At 33.7% G+C, this 21,587-nt stretch overlaps 1 protein-coding gene across 2 annotated transcripts; it reads right to left on the minus strand.

Moving 5' to 3' along the window:
- Positions 1 to 1,798: 1,798 nt before the first annotated feature.
- Positions 1,799 to 16,019, minus strand: LOC100245185 (peptidyl-prolyl cis-trans isomerase FKBP15-1). 2 transcript variants are annotated; one of them, XM_002271020.5, is made up of 6 exons: positions 15,751 to 16,019; positions 15,506 to 15,555; positions 7,401 to 7,463; positions 5,736 to 5,826; positions 4,997 to 5,101; positions 1,799 to 2,029 (listed from the first exon to the last, which is right to left on the minus strand). In XM_002271020.5, exons 1-6 carry the CDS (start codon positions 15,797 to 15,799, stop codon positions 1,941 to 1,943), a joined length of 447 nt encoding a protein of 148 aa, XP_002271056.2. In that variant the 5' UTR covers positions 15,800 to 16,019; the 3' UTR covers positions 1,799 to 1,940. The 2 variants fall into 2 exon arrangements, with proteins under 2 accessions (XP_002271056.2, XP_059594127.1); XM_059738144.1 differs by having other exon boundaries at positions 1,894 to 2,029; positions 4,963 to 5,101; positions 15,751 to 15,964.
- Between the last annotated feature and the right edge of the window lie 5,568 nt (positions 16,020 to 21,587).

A 21,587-nucleotide genomic window follows, 5' to 3' on the forward strand; every position in this document is an offset into this window, starting at 1 on the left:
AAATGGATATTTTTATTTAATATAAAAAAATTTCAAATAAATAAATATTTTATTTATTATGAATATATAAAACCTTATATCTTAAACTTCCAAATTTGTTTATTATGTATTTATTTTTATATTATTTTTTTATTATAAAGTATCTATAAATAGATAAAAGAGTGAAAAAAAAATTATAAAAATTTCATAAGAAAATGTGTAACTAGAATGTATATATTTTTTTTAATAAAAATAAAAGGTCAAAGTTGATTTCACATTCCAAGTAAGAGAAAGAGAGAAAGCAATGAAAAATAATAATAATGTGGTTTATTGGATCGCCGTATCTCAAGCTTAAAATTTTTTTACAAAGCACGATAGCCCTTTTGACCTGTCTTATTAAAGTTAAAAAGAAAAAAAAAATAAAAAATAAAAAATAAAAAAATTAAATGAATTGGTTTACAAGAGGAATGAATAGTTGGTGGACAATCTTGAACTTTCAATTATTATTGCTATTAGAATGCATGCTTTAAGAATTATTTTTCGTATTTTGAAAATTAAAATTAAAAGTTATTAAAAAATCGATTATTTTTTAATAGTATATTATTACAAGATTTTTCTTTATCTTAATCATAGTCATAGCTTTGTTGCACCATATTATAGATAACAAACCTACCATAGCACATAAAAAGGAAATAAAAAAAGGATTATACTTTTGCCACATCTCACACTCTTTGAAAGCTCTGTCACAATAACCCTATTATATAAATAGCATTTTTTCAGAGACAAAAATAAATAAATAAATAAATAACTATATACCTAGGAGATTTTTTAAAGTAGGAATGGGTATTATGTTTGGAACCGTTTTTCATAAACTTGAAGGGATAATTGGAATATTCCAAAAACTAGAAACAAACTTCAGGTCAATTTAGTAACTGTTTTCGAGAATAATTTTTTGTTTTTTAAAACAAAAAAAATATAAAAAATATATTTAATAACCAAAAACTGTTTTTACTTTCTGTTTGTAAAAACAAAAAATAGGGTGTTTTCGGATAACGTCTTTTAATTGTTTTCTTTTTGTTTTCATTTGTTTTTTAAGCACTATTTTAAGAAATAATTATAAAAACACATAAAATGATTAAAAATAAAATAATAATAAAAAATATTTTTAAATCATATTTAATCTATTAAAAACAAGTTTAAAACATTTGAGACTTGTTTTATAAAATATAAAAAGAATAGTTTTCAAAAACTGTTCTCAACAACTATTTTTCATAATTGTTTTTTAAAATAGTTACCAAATATACTTGCTACCAGTTTTACTCTATAACCCTTGGAGGATTGATTAGAGATTAAGCCAGCTGAGTAATAGAACTGACTCTGATTTCTAAATGCAACCATAATCATGATCATAATTTTATTCACTGTACTGCAAAGCAAACCCAGTTACAGTACCTGCTTTTCCATCCCTTCCGCCCGCGATGACACAACTGCAGAAGACATTCAAATATGTCATATTAAACCTCCTGCAAAATAAGGGATTATCAGTATTATATACGCTTCAAATTGGAATCGTCTTTGTGTAGAAAAACACTAACAAATAGAACAGCAAACGACCGAACCTTTCAAAGAGTTGCTTGCACTAAGGTGTATGGATTCAACATGAGTTCTTCCAAAGAAACCATCTTGAGAACCTGCTTTTGGAGATGGTAACTGAACATGGCTGGGGCCAAAACCCATAATCTCAAAAGTTAAAATAAGACATCAAGTGGTAATAAAGTGAATCTACCCAATCCATAATTCAAATATCATTCAATGCATGTAGTCTCTCAGTCATAAACCCTTTTATTGAGATAAAAAACCAAATATCCAGTCCAGTGTGCAAGTTACTAAAACAAAATGTCTTGGTCTACCAAATTAAGCAACTAGGGAAAGGAGAAAAGAAAAAGTAACTGTTCCTCTGTTTATAGCTCACTGTCATCTGCTTTGGCTCCGCTTGATGCTTTTCCATTCACAGCAACAAGCTCGGTGTCAAAGATAAGTGTTGCTCCACCTGCAAGGTTGACAAAGATCATACCATACTTTCCCATCAGATAATATTTTGATGATATATATTGGTTGAACTGTTGGAAGACAAACCTAGAAAACAGCCATAACTGCAAGCTTTTTTTCTAAGTCTTGTGATGTTAGTTTCTATCCAGTACTTGTAAGGTAGAATAATACGACAATATGGTTCTCATGATTAAAGTAGTGAAAACAAGTACAATCAAAACAAAACCAGAAAGCCCAGTTGAAAGGGCAGACCGGCAACTTGGGCCATCAGTTGATCCAATCATTGATATGACAACTCAAGCTCGAGATCTGTCAAAACCTGTCCTGCCCATATAGGTTTTGCACAATCCCAGCAACACAAGTAGTATGGAACCAGTTGGTCTTGTTTTTGTCTAAAAGGCCTAAAGCTTCTTAAGGTAATGAATGAATTATGGGACCAAAGGCCTGGTGTTAACCAGATCTTGAAGCAGATGCTATGTAGTGAACAAAGAAAATGAATAGTAAAACAAAACCCAGGAAACTTTGGACGGAAACAAATTGTAAACATCAAGGCATATGCTTGATTGTACATCATTGACTTTCAAAGCTATTTTGGCCAGTCTAAGCAGCCAATCACCCTTACCTCCACCACTGCTCAAATGCACAGATATAAACATAGAAAGCCAGTATTGGATATATATTTTTGACAAAAATATCCATATTACACACATAGGCATTGTTTCAAAATTGGAAATTAGAGTCTTCTGAAAGTAATTGACCGATTAAATCAACCATGAGTGTTAACCCCATGCTATGAACACAAACATAAATAAATAGAGAATTAATATATTTTTTTTAACAAGAATATGAATAAGTACACATTTAAGCATTCTTCCAAACAAAAAATTTGTATGTACCTGTGCATAAATACATAGAAAAATTCACATACAAATAGTAATATGTACAATATTAAAAGGGTGGGTTGTTCACATGTCTTGGTGTCAGATTCTTTTAATCCCTAGGTCTTAGATAACAGGGTTTTGGCTAAATAAGATAAACAGCAAACAATTTAATATGCATTCTTGGGGAAAAATTCTCCAATCATCAATTGTTTAATAAAATTTCCTACACAATCATCATGCTGTAAATTTAGTTGAATTGGAAGTGGCTGCTTTAAATTGAGCATTTTGCTTGACCTATAAAGAGGACTGTGCTAAGATCATAAAATGGTTACTTAGAAGAACTGGTTCCTACAAGCATTGTTCCTTCTCTGGCCAGAGGACTTTTTGCCTCAATATTTTATGCTACTTTAAAAACAATACTTGCTGATGTCCCTGTCCAAACATAGCTAAAACAGTTTAAACAGTAAACCAGTGGCAAACTGGACCCCCGAACTCTACAAGGTCAAAGTCCTGGTTGGAGGTGAGAGTCAATGATAAAAAGGGTCCCTCTTGGGGAAGATATCATGAACGTTAGGCCTCATCTAATACATACATAGGCAGCACATTGGCTCCATGTTGGCAATTTTTTTTTTTTTCCTTTTTAGTAAATATGGAAGTCGCATGTTCATTATGCAGTTTCAAGCTTTTCATGGAACTGCATAATGAACATGTTGTATGTTTCTGAACTAAAGCTGCATGTTCATCATGCAGTTTCATGGTTTGAGCGCTGCATGATGAAAAGGTTGTTCCAGTAAAAGGATTACTCAGTGAAACTACATGATGAATATGCTGCTTCATTAATCAGGCTCTACACACGTATTTGAATATCAATTATCAAAAGGACTTGCAGAATTTAAGAGGAATTTACTTTTATATGGTAAAAATAAAAATCACTTAATATTAATATATTCAAGAAGAGAACACTAGGTAACCACTAAACTAAAACACATTAATTTAATTTTTATGATGTTAAAATTTTTCAGAGTCCTCTCAATAGTAAAATTCACTAACCCGAGTCCTATTTGCTCAACATGCCTTTACTTTTGCTTTCAACTTCATCTTGTATGTCCTTTTATAAGTATTAATGATATTTTTTCAAATACATGTGTTTTGTTTTGTTTTTGTTTCTGTTTTTTTTCTTTTTTGAAAAAAAATAATTCTTTGAAGTTCCTTTGACATTCAAATATCTCTAAAAAGTAAGCTTGATAAAGAAGCTGTATATGCATCATGTTGTTTCAGGTTTAATCCAGCCACAGGATGTAAATGTGGGTTCTTCATTTTTCACTGAAACCACATTTTCATCCAGTGGATTCAAACTTAAATCATTAAATCACTTGATAAAAAAGCAGCTTTAGTTAACTAAAAATATAAAACTTGAAATTGCATAATGAACATGTGGCTTCTATGTTTTCTAAGAAATAAAATTAAAATTAAAAAAATTAAGAATTAAAAATAACCCACATGGTGCCAATGAAGCACCAATAGAGTAAGGAAAGCAATATTTCAAATATATGTTTTGAGAAAGCCTTACTTTTATAATATTTTGTCCAAAAAGGCACTTTTCACCACTGATTGTGGATCTCATCTATTTAATATGACTGAAAATATTTTACCATCTTTATAGAGTGATATAGAGTAGCACTACTAATAAGTGGTAGTTTCTCAAAAGGGTGATGGTAATGGCTTTGCCACTAGGAGAATGGGGGGGGGGGGGGGGGGGGGGGACAGTTCATTTCTTCTTCCCAAAAGAATAGCAAAGAGAACATCACATGCAGCCCAAGGAGAACAGAGGCAAAGTATTATTGGTTCAAAGCATCACACGGTAAGAAATTGATGAATCTTTTTAATGGACATCTAATAACCAGTTTAATCATATAGATAACAAATTTGGCTACACATGAAGGATCTCAACCCATTTAACCATCAGAGTTACAAAAAGATTCATTCCTTCTCACAAATGCATTGCAGTTATTCTACCTAGAGGATTATAGCATAAGAAGTGAAACAAAAGTACCTGGGATCTTACTTATCAAAAAAAAAAAAAGTACCTGGGATCTTAGGAGGAGACCCCTGGGCCCCATAACCAAGTTTTGCAGGTATTTTCAGCTTTCGCTTCTCACCCACGCACATCCCCAACAATCCTTGGTCCCATCCTGCAAAAGAAGACATTTGTTAGGATATCCAATGACTCCACCATCTCAATGCTCTGGTTCAACCAACAATGGAAGCTTCATTGTCATATATGAGTGGAGTTCAATTAAAATATAATCCTTCTAGAAAAATTCAAGGGAATTTTAGACCACTTTTGAAAAGATAGTGGGGTACAATCCCTGGTTTTATCCAAATACTTTGGTTCAAAAAAATGCCATTTTAAGACTCACAAGTGACATATCCCGCATATCTTAATGCTCACCTTAATTATTAAGCAAGTGCCACATATATAACCCAAAAAGTTTCCCAGTGCAAAATGAAAAATTAATAAAAGTTACCAACCTATCAAAATAATAATAATAATAATAAAAGTTCACCCATTTTTCCTTTTATTTGAGGTCTTTATATTATAGGATCCCATGAAGCAAGTTTAAGAAGACAAGGAATCAGTTGTAGAAAACATATGAATTTCATCCTAAAACAAGATGCTTTAACATGAACTAGCTCCTGAACTTCACTACAAGAAAATCATTACCCATACAATACTCATACACTTTTTTATCCCTTTACTGGGGTAAAAAAGAAATAGGTAAAAACATTGTATAAACAGTAAGTTCATGTTGGTTCTTTACATACCTTTAATTACTTGGCCACTACCAAGTTCAAACTCAATTGGGTCACCCCTTTCAAAACTGGAGTCAAAAACAGTTCCATCTGTGAGTTTCCCCTGCCAAGATAATCAAAAACTCACATCAGTTAAGGAAATATAGGAAAAACCAAAAAGGAGGCATTTGGCGAAAATCAATTACGAACTGCTAAAGTACACAAGTAGTTTTGGGTGTAAGTTACATAGAGAGTCCAATCAGAAAGTTTCAAACTGCAACAATTGGCAATCCAATAGTGTTCAAGTTATGATTGAACCCAGCAATCATTTTTGTTTTGGGAATTACATAGATTTAATAAGTTCCACCTTTTCACCTATAAAATTTAAAAAGATATGTATACATATATTAATTATGATTTTAGCAGGACATGATGGTGGTAGCAGAATGATACAAGTGCAAATAAAGGAATGACATATTTTTACTTTTACTCCTAGAAAGTAATACTCACTTGACTCGTCAATATTTCATCAGAATAAGAAATTATCAGGATACAGGCCTAAAATGAGAGCGCCAGATGCTAAAACAGTTCACTCAATGGTTTGAGGATACACCAAGGCAATTGAGAATTCCTCTGCATGCAATGTCTAGGCAGTACAAGAATCCTGCAAACTAAGCTATATTGTTCATAGAAGTTAAATTATACTTTCTCATTTCTTATCTTCTCAGATAAGAACTTATTTCAAAATTGGCTTTTCAAAGCATTTGGTACCAAAGTGAGAGCATCTCCAATCAGGATGCCATTCTCAAAATGGAGCATTTAGATTTAGTATTGTTACTCCAATAGGCAATGTTACCTCATGTGCCAAAAGAAATGTAGCATTATGTTTAGCATTGTTCATACAGTGATGTATTTTAGCATTGCATTGAAGAGCAATTGCCAATACCAAAAGATATATACATATATTCTCTGACAGATGCTCTAAAAACTATGCTAACCAAAATGAATATGAGCCTCAGATTTACACAAACTAAAACAACAAGAGAATATTGCAGTTTCAATATTTCAAAAAGAGAAATCATTAAAAGGTTCTTTTGACAAATGTCACTCCTTTTCCTTCTTGCATGCCCCTAGGTATCAAAACTTCAGAGCAACTTTCCCACCCTTTGTCCTTGGCCCCCAGACTCAAGTGGCAAGGGTTTAGAATGTGGAGATGGAAGTTCGAGTGTTGATTTCATGTAAAGATTTCTTTTTGATAAAAAAAAAAAAAAAAGCCTTTTAAATAGTATTATTAAAAAGATAAAAAGGAAGAAAGAAGAAAGAAAACTTGCTCACCAGTGTCTGAAAGAGATGGTACTACACTTTCCTATCATCCCACACTTTCATGTGTGTATCCAACAATTCCTTCCAAGTACCAACAACTAAAGCTTTTGAGAATCACATTAAAATCAGTTTATCACCTTCAAAGAATACTGTCATTTAGCATGCAAATTAGCTTCAGAGCTCAAAATTTTGACCATGAAAACTAGAACCATTGTATGGCTGTGGTAATTCATATGTTCAAGTATGATCATTTTAGCAGAGAGCACAGAAAATAAGCAATGCCGTATAGACAGATATTTATCTTTATACTACAACATATTAAGACAAACATCAAGGAAATAAGGACACACAAACTGAGGATGCACCATGTCTTACCCGATAGTGTACTTTCACTTTGTCACCTTTGTGAGCCTGAATGTCACAAGATTCTGGCTTATACTGTAACAATGAAAGGAAGATCCCCAACATAAGTTAGCAACTAATGGCATAAATATATATATATATATATATATATATATATATAGAGAGAGAGAGAGAGAGAGAGAGAGAGAGAGAGAGATAGAATATACCAGAAATACCCTTATTTCAATTAGATACAAATATCCATCCAATGCCTCCTAAGATATAAGCCAAATTGGAAAAACTAACACAAAATGTGGTACTAAATAGGATAAATCTGCAAAACTAGTGCTTTAGTAGGCGTGGCTACTCAATTGATCCTTATTATGAATCCAAGCACCATGGCTCTTTTTCTGCATTTGACATCAAACTAATAGTAAATATGTTCTACAAACTTCAGAGATAATGAGGAGAAACTGGACAAAGGGCACATAAAAGAGGGCATTAAGTTGACTACCTCAAAACAGTAACAACAGAATACAGACATCCAAGCCCAGCGCTATTCAGAGACATGAAAGCCACAGAACCAAACATACATCTTACAAACAAAATATATGCCAACATGTCCTTTTTAAAAAAAAATATGAATCTACCAATATATCTATGATGCAATCAAAGACTGTAGTTGCTTGGTTAGTTGAGCCCTTATAGAATTAGAAAGTTATCATTACTAGAAATGTTTACTTTTATTAGATTTTATATTTTGTAAAAATTTCTGTTCAGTCAAATTCAACTAGGAGTTCATCATTGGGTGAACCTCATCTTCTTTGTCCACCCTTTTCTATGAACCACTGAGCATTTAGCACTACAAAAAGGGCAGCTCGGTGTTAAAATCTCTCTTCCATTTTAGAGAATTTAAGTCCTATTTGGTTTTATATAACAATTAGGTAATAATTAGCTTCACTTTCAAAAGTTTTACTGGGTTTGAAAGTATTCAAGAATCTACAAAAATACGACCTTGATACAAAATGAGATTTAGACTATCAAATTTGTGAAAGTTTGAGAACTCTAATTAATTTTTAAGTCTTTTTTCTTCTCTTTTTTATGTTTAAGCACTAGAAGCATGACGACCTAAAATATTTTTGTTTCAATTTTCACTTTGTCACTAGCAGTTGTACACACAACCGCCCACTCTTCTGTTCTTCCAGAAAACCCTATTTTATAACCTAGACCTATTTATATCTTTATTTCATCATCTAAACACCCAAAAGCCCAAAACTAAAATATTTGAATTAAAATATATGAATTCTACTTACCTGCAAAGCCTGGATTACTAACAATTGGCTTCCATCGACAAAAACCCTGAAATCATAACCACTCCTGGACCAAGGTCCACCCATGTAGAGAGATTGTAGAAAGGATTCCCCAAAAGATGAAATAAAGGGTTAATTTCCTCAAAATCACTAATGAGGCCTCCAAGTCCTTCAAAATATTCACCAGAAACTTAGAGGGCTTAATGCATAAGGTTCACTTCCTCCAAGTTCTCCAGGACAGTAACCTCAAACCTACTAATAAATATGGATCAAATGGCAGATGATACCAGAGGCTGAGAGATAAACAATCTATACTCAGTAGTTGCATAGACCAACTCCTTGAAAATTCACTCAATAGTTCTACATGAAGAATCTTGTCAAGAAATACCAATACAGCCAAAGCTTCGGTGTTCGGTTTCTCGAAATGGTTTTCAAGGGCTCAAGACTTCTAATCCTGGATATTTCTCTGCAAGGAAACAAGTACAACCCCCCCAACCACCCCCATCCCCCAATCTCTCTCTCCAATCAGAAAAACTATAGTCAGTGTTCAAGCATTTTTCCCAGAAATTAGGAAACATAAACAGCTACTTTTACAACAAACAACCAGAAAGTAGAAATATCACAAGCTCTTAATAAATGGCTTGTAAGGACAACATGATCTTGATGTCAATAAATCCCCTAAATGGTTTCAGTTAATTCGATTATAAGGAACAAGCTGAGTAACTTATGTCAGAAAACGCCTTTCCAATCTGCATCAATCCCAAAAACTGTAGATTCATAAATATCCTATATATGCCTTAGGACCATATGATCAGTAAAAGAGTACAAACAAGAAAGAACTTCTCTAGAAATAACAGCAACCTTACCAACCACAGACTTAAATATTTTTTTTAAATAAATTAAAATTTAATTTTTTTCTTTGCCTCCAAAAAACATGGATCATGCATGAAGTCTAAAAACGAATCCTTTTTTTTTCTTTTTTTTATACATCTCAATTATGTACGTATTAAATGATATCTCAAGCCTACATCTTGCCCTAACAAGTGTATTTAGCATATGCCCACTAGGTTCCCTTTATTCCATACTAAAAGGACTAGAGAGCATATAGGCTAACAATTGACCAATTATTATAACTGTTTAATTGTTCGATGTCTTTTGCAAATTATCTTTTTAAGCGCTCTTCAACAAGACATGTCAATTATCTAACCTCTAATAAGATGGGAGGACTTAGTGTATAGGAGAGAAAACATCGAAGATGGTTTTACAAGATGGGAGGACAACAGAGTTTTTGGAAAATGATGAGACCAACCAGGCGAGCTAGGTGGATGTGGGGATGAGAGGAAGGGATGCTTCTATAGAAGGAAAGCTTAAAGTGAGCCACTATGAGAAAGCCCTTTTCTATTTTGGGAGGCTCAATAATAAATTAGTAGCTCTCATTAAATTTGTGGGGACACCAATAGTAGGGTTTGAAGGGGAGATCTTAACCCTACTTAGGAAAATGGAGGCAAGAAGAGGGGCTTCAATTCTTGGTAAAACAAAGAAAAGGAAATATACCAATGTGTCCAAGGCAACAAGAGAGCTTCACAAGCTAGAAAGCTTAGTTAATCTCAATGGTGGAGTAAAGCGAGTGAATGGTGCTAGCAAGAACATGAAAGAGATAGTCTCAATTGGTCAATGAAGCTTAAGATAATATCTTGGAATGTCAGGGGGTAAATGACAAGGAGAAATGAAAAATAATCAAGTCTCTTATTGAAATGCAAAAAGCAAATTTTGTGTGTTTATTAAGAAACCAAGGTACAAGAGATGACCCTAAACATAGTCAAGAGCTTAAGGGTTGGTAGATTCCTAGAGTGGGGTGTTGTGAAAGCTAGGGGAATAGCTAATGTTGTTGTAGTGTTTTGGGATAATAGGGTATTGAAGTCAATTGGCATGAAAAAAGGAATGTATTCGATATTATGTCAATTCAAAAATTGTGAGGACAATTTTACATGGGTGTTCATTACAAGCCAACTCAAGGGAGAGATAGAGAAGAATTTTGGTCAGAGTTGGGGGATATTAGAGGACTATGGGAAGACTAATGGTGTATAAGAGGGGATTTTAATGTTGTCAAATACTCTAAAGAAAGAAGGAAATGTGTCAGGTTGTCTTTGACTATGAGGTGCTTTTCTAAGGTGATAGAGGAGCTGAATTTGCATGGTCTTCCTCTAATAAGGGTCCCGTATTCTTGGAGTGAAGGCATGAATAATCAACTTTCAATCCAAGGTTAGATTTTTGGTATCAAACGATTGGAAGAACCATTTCAATAACTTGTCACAAAGTTGTTTATCGAGGTCTATTTTTTATCACTTTCTAATTTTGTTGGCTGGGGGAAGGATGAGAAAAGGAAAACACCCCCTTCAAATTTGAAAATATGTGGCTAAAAGTAAAGGGATTTGGAAGAGCATCTAAAAATGTGGTGGATGAGTTATAACTTAGGGGATCATTCAACTTCATTCTTGCCTTTAAGCTAAAAGCTCTAAAGAGAGACCTAAGGACAAGGAAGCAATACTATCAATGGAGGAAGTGGTGGCTCACAAAAAGTTGTTGAATAGTTTAGCAAGTGGGTGTTGTTCGAAGAAATTGCTTGGAGACAAAAGTCAAGAGAATTGTGGTTAAAGGAGGGTGAACAAAATACCAAATTTTTCTACAAAATGGTAAATGCACACAAAAGAAGGAACTTCATAATTAGTATAAAGGTGAATGGGTTAAGGCTATCAAAAGATTCTGAAATGAATGAGGGGGTGGCAAATGTTTTAAGAATCTTCTATTAGAAATGGAAGATTGAAGACCTAGCATCAACTAACTATATTTCCAACCTATTCAAGGGGAGGAGACAAGATGTTTGGAGAGATCTTTCTCACAAAAAGAAGTCTAGAAGGCTTTGATAAGATTGTGTGGGGATAAGGCCCTTGGTCTAAATAGCTTCTCCGTGGCTTTTCGATACTTTAGCTAGTAATTTGTGAAGAATGAAGTGATGAGTTTCTTTAGGGAATTCTATGAGAATTGTGTTCCTAAGGAAAGCTTAAACTCAATGTTCTTGGTCTTAGTCCTTAAGAAAGGAGGAGCAAATAATTAAAAAGACATCAACTCATTAGCTTAGTGGGCCGTTTGTTTAAACTCCTAGCAAAAGTTTTGTCTAATAGGTACAAGTCATTGGAAAAGTGGCATCCATGCTAAAAATGCTTTCATGGAAGGTCAAAAAATATTGGATGCGATGTTGAGTGCAAATGATGCATGAATTTCAAGATTGAAGTGCTTTAGGAGAGGTGTTCTTTGGAAGCTAGATATAGAGAAGGCCTATGACTAAGTCAATTAGGAATTCCTCTTAGTCGTTCTTAGAAAAATGGGTATTGGGTAGACATGTATTGGCTAGACCCAATGGTGTATCTCAACAACAAGATTCTTTGTGTTGGCAAATAGGACTCTAGTTGGTTCTTTTCAAGGCTTGAGGCAAGAAGATCCTCTTTCTCTTTATTTATTCATTTTGGTGATGGAGGCACTTAATAGTTTTGTGAAGAGGGCTAGGTAGGGAGGCTTCATATCAACTTTAAAGCAGGAGGGAGTGGTAAGGAGGGGGTAGAGGTGACTCACCTTTTATCTATAGATAGCACCCTCATTTTTTTTGTGCTACTTGTGAAGAGCAAATGAGGCATTTAAGTTGAAGCCTTACATGGTTTGAGGCGGTTTTGGGTTTAAAAATTAATCTAACAAAAAGGGAGCATATTCTATTGTTGGTGGTGAGGGGGGTTGGTTGTGGTCTTGAACAGTGAGTATTTGGCATTTTTATTGGTATGCAAAATGGGGAAGCTCCCTACCTCATATTTAGGTCTTCCACTTGGTGCTTCTTTTAAGTTGCATGGAGTTTGTGAGGTAGTGAAAGAAGAGTCATAAGGAGACTAGTTGTGGAAGAGACAATACCTTTGAAAAAGTAAAAGGCTAACATTAATCAAACATACTTTGTCTAGCTTGCCAATATGCTATGTTCACTATTTATCATTCTAAGAAAAATGAACTTGGGAGTTGAGAAGTACAAAGAGATTCCCTTTGGAGAGGGGGAACACATGAGAAAAAACATTTGGTGAAATGATCCACTATGTGTATAAACAAGAGAAAGGCGGTTTAGACATCAAAGATTCAGTTATACTAAAACAGGTGTTGCTTGGGAAGTTGAAGATACGCTTCAAAGAGGAGGCCCCTATGAAAGTGAATCATTGTTGAGAAGTAACGCAATAGAAAGCAAGCAAAAAAAAGGACAAAACACGTCTAACCAAATAAAGTCTGGAATCCACCATAGAAACTCTCAAAAAGAGATTTTAGTTGACTGAAAATTTAGAACAAAAAGGGAAAAGATTTTTTCCATCATTTTTCCTTCCTATTTATCCCAATAACCCTTTAATGTCTTCAAAACTTCCAAGATTTAGAAAGAAAAAAAAACCCACATAAATATCTATCACAAGTAACCAAGTACTACAAGTCCCAAGTTTCCTAGGTAATTTAAATATTATTTTGATACTAGTTGACTTGACTACTTTCTTAGGGCTAGCTATCTTGTGCCAGTCCCCTCCACTTGAACAAAACTAAACCTTAAGTCAAAATATGGATAAAGAGGCTTGTCAAGTGAATGGTACTCACACAAATCAAAAACATTGAAGGTCTTAGAAATCACCATATTTTCAAGTAGATTATTTCCATAAGCATTATCATAAATTTTCCTCAACACCTAAAATGGTCCATATTTATTAGGCCTTAACTAGTTATAAGTTCCAACAAGAAAACTTTCCTTGTGCAAATACCATCACCATAGCACCTACTTGAAACACTTTGTGTCGACGATGCTTATTAATTGTTGCTTTATACTTAGCATTTGCTTCTTCTTCTTTTTTTCTGCTTACATCACTTGAACCTTCTCTGTGATATTCCACATCGGATAAGAGAGAAAATTTCTAGCGCTATATAAGTATGAGTTTCTCCTAACCATGTAGATGCGTTTTAAAGTCGTGAAGACACCTTTGGGCCTAAAGAGGACAATATCTACATGGTTGGGTATGGGTTGTTACAAAATGGTATCAAAGTCGATCCTTGACCCTGATATGAGAGTTTGTTTAGCCCCGTGAAGGGTGTCTGTCTGTTCGACCCCACAATCCCATGGGACACAACGAGGACATTGTGTTTACATGAAGGAGTGTTTGTGATATCTCACATTGGATGGAGGGAAAGTCTCTAGCGGAATATAAGTATGGATTCCTCTTAACCATGTAGACGTGTTTTAAAGCAATGAGGACCTCTTTGGGTCCAAAATGGACAATATCTACATGGTTGGGTGTAGGTCATTACAAAATGGTTTGTGATATCCCACATTGGATAGGGAAGAAAGTTTTTGACGTCAAATAAGTATGAGTTTCTCTTAAACATTTAGACGTGTTTTAAAGCCGTGAGGACCCCTTTGGCCCTAGAGTAGACAATATCCACACAGATGGGTGTGGGTCATTACATTCTAAACCATATGTTTTGTTGTGGTAGTTAGGCCAAGAGCCTTTGGTAATTGTCCCAAATCTAAGACATGCTTTGGTGCCTCCATATATACCAATGCGAAGGGAGACTTTCCTATAGCACAATGAACAACATTGTTGGAGATAGCAACCTAAAATTCTCATATAGCATGGGCTAATTAGACCTCATCATAGGCAAGAGAAATTTTGGTATGCTATGCATCTAGGCTTATTATAAAGTTCCATCCCTTCTACATAAATATTGTCTACTTTCAACCTAATGGACCTTCATTGTTTTACAAAGCATCTAACTTATCAAAAAAAAACTTGTTTTAGAACGTGTCTACCTAGTTCAAGATGAACCCACTACATATATGGTGTAAGAAACTTTTTTCTCTAATTGATATGAAATATCATACCTACCCCTCATGTAAACACAATATTCTTATTGCGTCCCACAAGATTATAGGGTCAAACAGACAGACATCCCTTGCGAGGTTAGATAGGCAAAGTCTCACACTGAAGTTGGAAATTAACTATGATGCCATTTTGCAACAACCTACTTCCTCCTGTGTAGATATTGTCTGATTTGGACAAATGAGCCCTCACAATTTTAAAATGTGTACTCAATTATGAGCAATTCACTACATATATAGTGTTATGAGTTTCTTCCCCTAACCTATGTCCAATATCACACTTGTATCCATGGAAATAGCTTAATTGATGATAATTGCTAAAGGTACAGACAATCCAATGCACTTAGTGGAAACCAGTCTATGCATGAGTCCTAATCATAGCCATCCATTCACTACTGGAAATAACATGTGAAATATCCAAGAGTATGCAGCCACTTGGAGACCTTTAAAGGAAATCCATTATCATGCTATGCCTCGAAACCATAGTCACAACACATATGTAGCAGCTCCTTACCTTCTCTTCACGCTTCAAACCAATAAGATCATCAAAGATCCCCTAATTTCAAATGCACCATTACCCCCATCAGTCAGTAAAGTTTCATTACCAGAACTGGGAGGTCCCAAATCAGATTCCCGGGCTTACCGGACACATGCTTCTTGGCGCGGGTCCTGTAGATGTGGTTTTCACTGATCTGGCAATTAGGACTACTGGATTTCCCCCTCATTTAAAACTTGCATTACGCGAATCCCTAGAGTTAGCTCAACCAATACAAACCGTAAATCTAACACTAAAAACACATCCTTTCGGCTTAAACTCAATGTCATCTTCCTGACAGAAATCGGATAAAATTAGAAGAAGAAACAGAAACGAACAAGAAACCCACCTTCACACCGATTTGCAAATCTGTAACATCGCCTGATTTCTTTGCATAAACTGAAGAAAAAAAATAAAACCCATTAAAAATAATGAACAAAAATTCGAACCCGTTAATGGAATTGGAATCAAAATGTCAAACAGAACAGAAACATTTATGTAGAAGCGTAGATCTAAAGACCCATATCACTAATGGATCTAACAGATCAAGTAACAATAAAAATATCTATACATATCAGATTGAGTTCAATGGACCTGATGCCGTAAGAATCAAAAGAAGCAATACGAAAGCCGCTTTCATCATGTTCGACGCTCCCTGTCTGCGATAGACTGACAAGCTTGGGGGAAAACAAGGTTTTTCGAGTGCTCGGTTTTCTCAACAGGAAAGTCGTATTTAGTGGAAGACTTTTTTAAAGTTTTTTTACATTTATTTTTGAAATATTTGTGACAAAGGATAAGATAATAGGGCTACACGAGGGGGACAAAGATTTCCAATCTTAATATGGTTATAATCTCCTCCCCTTTAGTCAAATATTTTAAGGTAATATCCATGTTTAAAAAAAAAAATAACAAAATTATACCTTTCACACATATTTTATCACGAATTTTATATTTGAAAGTATTTTATTCAAAAAAAAAAAAGTATGTTTTCAAACACTTATACGAAAAAATCTTAAAATAAAATAAAACCCAATTTAAAAAATTCAAATTTCAAACTGCTATTTAAAAATAATTAGTATTTTATATATGTTTTTTTTGTCAAATATACTACCTTTAATCATTTAAGTACTTCTTTTTAATAATATAAGCATTGAAAAATTTTTTTAACATTGAATGATAATATTTTAAAATTTCACAAAAAATTTTATCTACTTTAAATGGAATATTAAATTATAATGAATAAATAGAAAATAATGGTTTCAATAAATAATGTAATGATAAATTTCAGGCATGATAAAAAGCTAAAAATTATGTATTTTGTTAAAAGATAATAATATTTTACAAAAATTATAAAGAATAAATATTAATATTTTAATAAATTATAAATGAATTTTATTTGTTAAAAATAAATAATAATATTTTGACAAATGATAAATATTAGTATAATTATATTTTCAATAATTATTAAAAAAAAATGCAATTCATTTTTTAAGCATACAAAATTACAAATAACCAACTTTCTTCATTACATTTATAAATTAACTTTCCAATTAATATTCTAAACTGCTCACCCTAAATTCTCGTTATAATTGTTATAATTTTTGAGTTCTAAATTATTTTTAAAAACTATTAGAATCTTTTAATGAATTAAAAGATTTAAGTCCTACATAATTTTAAGTCTATTTGCTTAGGGAAAATATTAAAAGAAATATTGTTGTGTATTGGGGAGAAATCAATATAATAATTTTGGAATAGTTTTGGTTAGAGAAATTCTTATATTAATTTGTCTAATTTTTAAGTTCTAAAACATTACTAGATTAGTGTATCAATCCAAAGCATCAAGTCTCATTTGATTTGGCGTCCTTTTGCCTAATGAAAAAATTCAAAAAAGTTAGCAAATTTATTGAGTTACAAGTTTATGCTCATGAACAAGAGTGGTAAATGTCTTACATTTAGGTAGTACACATTTAAGTAGAGGTTAATGCATACATAAACAAATAATAGTACACGGCTACATGTGTTTATTCAAACTTAATTTTTCAATTGATTTTCCTAAAAAATTTCAATTTTTCTTGGTAAACAAACAAATCAAATGAAACTTAATGTGCTGAATTCTTTCATGAGTCTATTCATTTTCAAAATTAATTTGGAATGCAAAAATCAAGCCAGTTAATATAAGAAGTTTTCATGCAAAATTGATCTAGAGGAGAAACTAGTATAATCATTCTTGAGTAGTTTTATTACCAAGAAATTATGTTATTAATTGTTTTAGTTTCTACATTCCAAATTATATTTTAAAATTAATAGACTTATTAAATAATCTAAATTCGTTTGCCTAATGAAAAAAATATGGAAAAAAAAATAATTATATGTACTAGAGAAATTAACATAATCATTTTAGACTAATTTCAACAAGAGGGAATTTTGGTATTAATTAACTTAATTTTTTCTTCCAAATTATTTTTGAAAATTGATAGACTTGCTAAAAAAATATAACGCATTAAGTTTTGTTTGATTCATAATTTGTTTGCTAAGTGAGAAAATTCAAGAAATTTAGCAACTCTTTGAATGAATGACAAGCATTTGATCAATAATTGTAGCACATGTCTGAACATTGGATATTATATGCTTAAATAATGATTAATGCATATGCATAAGCAAAGTGTAATACACACTTTTATACATTTATTTATACTCGATTTCAAGTGCTTGTTCAATAAGTGGAGTAGTACATATCTGAATATTAGATGTTATATACTTATATAAGGGTTAATATATGCATAAATGAATAGTAATACATACATGCATTTATTCATACTCAATTTCAATTAATTTTTCCTAAATTTTCTCAATTTTTCTCACTAAGTGAATGAATTCCAAATTAAACGAGATTTAATGTGTTGGATTCCTACCCTAGTCTAGTAAGTTTTAAAAATAATTTTAAACTAAAAAATTTGACAAAAAAAAACTAGTCCAAAATGATTATATCAAGTTCTCCTTGACCAAAATAATATTTCTTATAATTTTTTAATTCAAACTACATGTATCCATGCAAAGTATCCTAGTGTCATAAAGATCAAGCTTCCTTTAGACAAGTCATAATTCTTATTACTAAGGATAGATATCCTTTCTAATTAATCAACCTCTCTTAAACCTAAACAGTTATCTTAAGGCATTGATTAACATACCTTTTTGTTTAACTCTTAGCTCATGCAAGTGAGACTACTTTAGGTGATTCAACCACTTTATGCCTAAGTTATAACCAAGAACCTTAATATCAATATTATCAAGTGAAAAGTTTCATCTATAGAATTGTCCACTCCCACTATAAACATCTATAGTCTTGTCTTATTATGATAGTTCATATCCATTGATTCCTTAGGTGACCTAGTCTTTAAGATGGTGATCACCTAAAATCAAGATGGGCTTAATCTTGGAGGTTGAGGGCTTTCCTATGACCTTCTCTTACTTAGTAAGAGACTTTAAGTAATTTTGGTAACCTTCTTAAAATAAATTATCTATCATGAGTTTTTTCAAAACCCTTATTTATTACTTGAATTGAAACATTTATATTAAATAAGAATTGCACTCATATTCCTTGTTCTTGAACTTTCCTTTCCCAAACACAATTTTTATTCTCTTGGGGGGCGGGTGCATGAGAGAGCTTAAAGAAGTTAGTATTATCCTCCTTCTCTCAAGGTGGGAGAAGTTGGACGACCACCTTAAGTGTTGTTCTCTTTCTCTCAAGGGGAGAGCTTGGAGAACCACCTAACTTGAATGTAGACCCCTCTTTTTAAACTAAGAGACACTTGTTTTTATTTTAATTTTTGTTTTTCCTTTCACCACTTGCTAGCCACCCGAGAGTGAGTTGGGCATTTTGTGGACACCGCATTTCGGCTCATGCGTTTTCCACTCGATGACGAGTTCGATTTTATTTTGAAAATGATTTATCTTTTATTTATTAGAAAATGACTTGGAGTCGCCACTTATTTTTGTTTTATTTTTAAAGGGTAAACAAAATAAGAAAGAAAACCCTAAGTGTGACTCTTTATTTTGTAAAAGGTGGTCTACGAAAAACCGGATCGGGTTCGAAGGTCAAGTTACTTATCAGGAAGATACGGTAAAGACCGTAGCACCCCTCTAAGTCCCTAAAATCGGGTCTCTACTAATAAAATGAAGCAATCATGACATCTAATAAGGAAAACAATGAATACTTGAATCGAAAATCACAACAAAATATCCGAATGAATGTGAGAGGCGAAGAACGTACTTGAGTGATGAACCGATTCATTTCAAGGAAAACAAATGTTAACAAATAATCACAGAATAATCGCATGGACATATTAGAGTGGAATAAATCAAGCATATATAGCAATTAAATCAATCAATCAATTATAAAGTCACTTATGTGAGGCCCCCACCAAAGCCCGTTTATTTTGCATGAATTAATTTCGTAAATTCCATTAATTGGAATTACAGAATCTAATCCTTGTTTATTTTAAAACATTTTTAAAAAAACAAAGAAAATTTGGAAGTGGCTTGTCGGAAAGAAAAATGGCAACCAATTTTCTTAAAAATGGAATTTTTGGAACCTAAAAAATGCTAAGGGTAAAAATTGAAGAATTGAAATCTGAAAATTTATTTGAAGAATGTTATTTGGAAAGAAAAACATTTTTAAAACTAAAGATGGTGAACCTGAAGGGGACACGTGGCATAGAGTGGCCATTCAGACCATGCAAGAGTGGATATAAGCTGTCACTAAGGAGGAAGGTTCCCAGTTGGGTGGTGTACTGCACAAGGCAAGGCACTCCCGATTCCACACAATTACATTTTTGCTGCTTCTTCGACATTCACCTTTATTTTTAGTAATCAAACCTCTCAGTTCCTCACCCTTCTTCACCACCACTACTTCTAGAATTCCCAGTCATCAAACCCCACTTCACTCACTCTCCGGAAGAATCTTCCTTCCTTCAGTTTCCGCCGGCATATGGAACGCATTGACCGACAGTGACTCTTACCGTGAAGCCGCCATGGCGATATGGCGTGGAATGCTGCTCTTCAGACAGGGTGATGTTTCGGGATCATTAGTAGAATTCGATAAAGGCACTGAATCCTTCACAGCAGCTTCTCAAAATGAAAGAGATGCTTGCAGACACGGTATGTATGTAAAGTGTAGAGTAGAGCAGCCACCGTTACAGCAGAAAAGGATAACAATGTCAACTTCCAGAAGTCTTGTGGATTAGATATAATTATTCCCATGACATAAGCCATCAAATCTAAATATGACTGGAGCGAGTTTTGAACGCCTCCCACGACACAGATCTGATTCAGGAACACATCCTGCATTTGTTGGGTGACAGACAAGTCAAACATCCACAATCCCAGACGGGAAGTTGCCACTCCAACCATTGGCAAATATGCTGATATGATATGGTTATGGATCCTAGGACTATTCTGGGCGGAGGTCGCCGAAGTAGTAGTAGTCCGACATCGAAGACCAGAATAAGACTGTAAGCGAGGGGTAGAGGGGTTGCTTCCAGTGGAGAAGAAGCTGAATTTGGCACCAAATCTTGGACTAGGGTTTGGATTAGGGTCATTGCTGTGTTTTTGCTTCTCTCTTGCTTCTTTAATTTCACCATCTTTAGGAACGGTGGTGCAAAAAGCTTTTCGCCACCCAGTCACCATTCTCAAAACACCCTGAACATAGTTGAATGGAATGATCCTATATCTCTATCTAAAGTTTGGGTAAAGCGAGAAGAAACATGGATGAAGGATATGATTTATGAAAAAGAGAAGAACGGGGTCTCTTCTCTCTGCAGTCAGAGTCTGCTCTTGCCTTTCTTTGAAGATCATTGCAACACAGAAGCTCACGCTGTTGGCTGTTAGCTGCTAAAATATTTGAACTACTCTCTCCACTAGCCGCCACAGTTTGCATGAAGTCACCTTGTCATAGCCACCCAATCTAGTCACTGTTGATTTGAATAAAGCCTGAACAGAGAAGATTGTAGCATCCTATAGCCATTACACTCTTGCGATGATAAGTTCAGGCATCAAAATGCCAGAAGAAAATGGTGCCTCTAAACTTGTCCTTCCCGCCACCATCATCATCATCAGATGCCTTCGGCCTTTTCCTTCCCTACACCAGCAGCACCAGGTGAGGACTGGAGTTAGAACGTATATCTATTTTATAATCATCAGACCGCGTCTCTATATTTGAAGGTAAATTTGATGACTGACTAGATCTCATGTGGGAGCCTTGATCTTCAATATACTGGGGTTTAACAGGACACTCCTGTTTAGGTATTCTGGGCTGAACATAAACACCTGAGCTATCCTCAAATACAGAAGATTCTCATTGCTGATCATTCAAGACAGCTGAAACCTTGGCTGAAGCAAGGTCAGGAATACTCTCTCCCAACTGAGAATCTGTC

The sequence above is a fragment of the Vitis vinifera genome, chromosome 7, assembly GCF_030704535.1.
Source record: "Vitis vinifera cultivar Pinot Noir 40024 chromosome 7, ASM3070453v1".
NCBI classification, from domain to species: Eukaryota; Viridiplantae; Streptophyta; class Magnoliopsida; order Vitales; family Vitaceae; genus Vitis; species Vitis vinifera.

What these genes read in the sequence shown, in the direction of transcription:
- LOC100245185 (XM_002271020.5), bottom strand. Translation starts at nt 15,799, where the DNA reads ATGATGAAAGCGGCTTTCGTATTGCTTCTTTTGATTCTTACGGCATCA. An exon ending in TTTGATTCTTACGGCATCAG is followed by an intron (nt 15,556 to 15,750) that starts GTCCATTGAACT and finishes TTTTTTCTTCAG; the next exon opens with TTTATGCAAAGAAATCAGGC. An exon ending in GTCTCCTCCTAAGATCCCAG is followed by an intron (nt 2,030 to 4,996) that starts GTACTTTTTTTT and finishes TCAACCTTGCAG; the next exon opens with GTGGAGCAACACTTATCTTT.